General features: G+C 39.3%; 1 protein-coding gene across 1 annotated transcript in view; it reads left to right on the top strand.

The window, feature by feature from the left end:
• The first annotated feature begins 1,964 nt into the window (after positions 1 to 1,964).
• The window catches only part of LOC113828899 (putative nuclease HARBI1), a 1,458-nt gene continuing 39 nt past the window's right edge, over positions 1,965 to 3,383 (top strand). The window contains exons 1-4 of the mRNA XM_070115975.1: positions 1,965 to 2,082; positions 2,457 to 2,753; positions 2,922 to 3,117; positions 3,359 to 3,383. The exon at positions 3,359 to 3,383 is cut by the window's right edge and continues 39 nt beyond it. Of these exons, the coding sequence (XP_069972076.1) occupies positions 1,965 to 2,082; positions 2,457 to 2,753; positions 2,922 to 3,117; positions 3,359 to 3,383 (636 nt within the window). The remainder of the gene's footprint in view (positions 2,083 to 2,456; positions 2,754 to 2,921; positions 3,118 to 3,358) is intronic.

Consider the following 3,383-nt stretch of genomic DNA (forward strand, 5'->3'; position numbering starts at 1 on the left):
CCCCTTCCCTCAGTCTGTCCAAATGAAATACCCTAGGGTGCTCATTAGACTGCTGGGGAGTTTTGAAGTGGACCCGAAGGGTAGCCACAACCCGCATCGCTGTACCCTGTCCAGCGATGTGGGTATTAGAGCTGGTACCAGGAGCCAGAAAGCCTTAATTTCTGGGACCTGGCAAAGACCTGGAAAAGGAGGCTCCTCTCACTACCGGTATCAGCTCCCGAACCATGGGGACCGACAGACATCTCATCTCGATCACAGCCAGATACCGCTTTGAAGTCACCCAGAACAATACAAATATTTTGCTGAAGACAACTGTCTGCCACTGATGATAGTTTGGAGTAGAACATTTCTTTCACGTTGAGTTTACATGTATCGGTAGGAGCGTACACAGCAATAAGAGACATGAAGCCAGATGCTAGCTTCGGTCTCATTACCATTATACGCACATCGACTGGAGTAATCCCTACTACTGAGGGCTGGAGTCTAGAGATGGTGACCGTTTCAGCGGCCCGACCAGTGATAGGTCTAGTCACATACACTGATCGTGTCCCTGCGAGGACTTCTCGCCTCTGAGAGAACAGCCACCTCAACTCTTAGCATCCCCAGTTCTCTCAACAGTAGAGCCACGAGGAGACACAGCAGGTCTCGATGATGGAGAGGCTGTGACCTGGCAGGGGAGGCTTCTGTCGAGCTGCTCCCTTTTCCGTACTAGGCAAGCCAGTGGTGGCAGCTGCAAGCGAGAAGGAATGGAAGCACTTCGGGCCGTACTATAAAAAACAAAAGTCAGGCAATGCCCGATTCTTCGCCAGGCGTTCCCTAGTCGGTACCATAAGACCCTGCTTTCCCTTCGCCTGGAGTTGCCCGCCGCTAAAGGGTCGAATTTTCGTACCACAAAACACCACTTTCAGCTTCGCCAGGCGTTTGCGGTAGAAAAAGTATTAGAACATCGCCCGACTATGAAAGCCAGCTATACCCCTCTCTTTCATCGCCACTTTCGTAAGTATTTCTCAGTAAAGTTTAACTGAACTTAATTAACATAACAACTAAAAAATTACGTGTTATTTATTTGAGTTGTACTAATTGTAAAAGAATGTGATTTTATAATTTTCCCACTTTTAAAATTATTAAACTATACTTTGTTAATTTCTAGACAGGCGCAGCTGTGGAAAGCATCGAGAACGTAGCTGTCATCCCCAAAATAAACATATATCAGGTAAGAAAACTGTTGACAGCTATTGTTACCATATCACGGAAGATTTTAAAAAGTGAGTGAACGAGTTTTGCGCATTTAAAGTAAATAACTCTGCTCCTCAGTGAAGATATGAGATGGTACCAAACTCGTCTTGGCATTGGCCATTTAATCAACACTTTGAGAGGTATTACTGGTGCATGTCCAGTTTCATACAGCCGCCTTTTAGACGAAAAATAATAGATGCAAACGATAGAGTGAGTGATTCTAAGAAACATCTTTTATGAACTTCAACCGCAACTCAAACATTACAAAGTTAATGGACATCATATTGGTTTGAATAGTTGTTAATTGTTTATTAAATTATCAGAGAAATCGAAAAGCACAATTTTCCTAGAAAAACGTTTTGGTTAGCTTGTTATTAGTGGAGGCCATGACCATCGCTTGACAATACACGAATGTGATGATTTTAACCAATCACATTGTTATTTACTTGATACTGGCAGAATTTGTCATTATTAGTGTATTTATAATGCTAACCCATTATTTTCCGAACACATTTTATGCCCTTTCCAAGTACTCTAACCTAGCTTTCATTTCAAAGTCAGATGCCATAGTGAAAATACGTTAGTCTTGTAAAACTCCCAAGGATTTTAATAAATATAATTTGTTTCAGAAATGTCTGCTGCATTCGATGAATTAGAGTGTCTTGAAGCCCTTGAAGACCTAGATGCTGCAGACCAACAGGATTCCCAGAAGATGCATCACTAACAGGATGAATCTTTTCCATTCTCTGCATGATGAGGAGTTCATCAAAAGATCCCGCTTAACAAAAACAACAGCACTCAATTTACTAGACAAGTTACAGATTCAAGAAACTCGAGATGGCAGAGGTAATATTGACTTTAATTGAGCCAGTTGAATTATTTTTATGTTAACAGCATTATAACGTTTGCTTGTATTGTTATAAATGCAGTTGTAAGTTTTTTTTTAGAAAATCCAAATGAAATTTCTAAAAATTAGCACAAATACATAGATAAGTAAGAGGTTATTAAGTATGTCTTTTGATAAATAAAACATTTTTAGTGTAATCATAATACTATATCCATGTTGCTATTTTGTAAATAACTTAATAATTATCTGCTGATGTAGTTATTAAAATGTTCTAAATATGTATGTTTTATAACAAGGGTTATATTTAGAGAATAGTGATTTATTCTGAACGTCAAAATCTAAAATATGTTGCATTTCTTTTGTGGATCACCAGTACCACCCCACCTACAACTGTTAATTACATTCCGATGGATGGCCACTGGTAGCTTCCAGTTGACTATTGCTGACACTTTTGACGTTTCACAACTTGTGAGCAACTGCACAGCCAAAATAGTCCGAGCCATTGCATCTCTGCTACAAGATTATGTGAAACGACCATCGAGAGAACATTTTTCTAACATCAGGAATTATTATTTTGAAATGTCTGGTTTTCCTGGGGTATTGAGTGCAGTTGACTGCACACATATACCTATTCATAGTCCTGGAGGTGTTACAGCAGAAGAGTTCAGGTGTAGAAAGGGATTTTTTTCTTTGAGTGTTCAGGCAGCTTGTGGACCGAATAGAATTTTTTGACTTTGTGTGCCATTGGCCTGGCTCTGTTCATGACAGCCGAATATTTAATAATAGCAGATTTTTTTTTATCTTCAACATGATCTGCTAGAAGGGCATCACTTATTAGGTGACTCAGCCTATCCACTGCTACCATTCCTCCTCACCCCAGTGGCAAATCCTGTTGGCCAAAGAGAAGTCAGATACAATATATCACATTCCAAAGCACGAAATACCATTAGAGCATTTGGTGTTCTGAAAATGAGATTCCGGTGCCTCACCATTCCATTGAATATTAATTTAACAGGTCATGGCGACTATTTGCAGTGCAGCTGTGTTGTATAATATGGCTGTTAAGTATAAAAATCTGTACATGTGTAATGATGATGGAGAGGAAGTGTAAATATTGAAGAAAATATAGAACACTTTGTAAAGGCTGCCGGTCGACAGAAAAATAATATCATTAATGAATATTTTTCTTAAATGTTTCATGCCAAAATGCCATTTTTGGTTGATATTTTTCTGTTTTGCTTAAGCATATGACATGATTTTGATTGTACACTATAGCAATCCTCAGGATATGACAATTATG

This window comes from Penaeus vannamei, chromosome 3, assembly GCF_042767895.1.
Source record: "Penaeus vannamei isolate JL-2024 chromosome 3, ASM4276789v1, whole genome shotgun sequence".
NCBI lineage: Eukaryota > Metazoa > Arthropoda > Malacostraca > Decapoda > Penaeidae > Penaeus > Penaeus vannamei.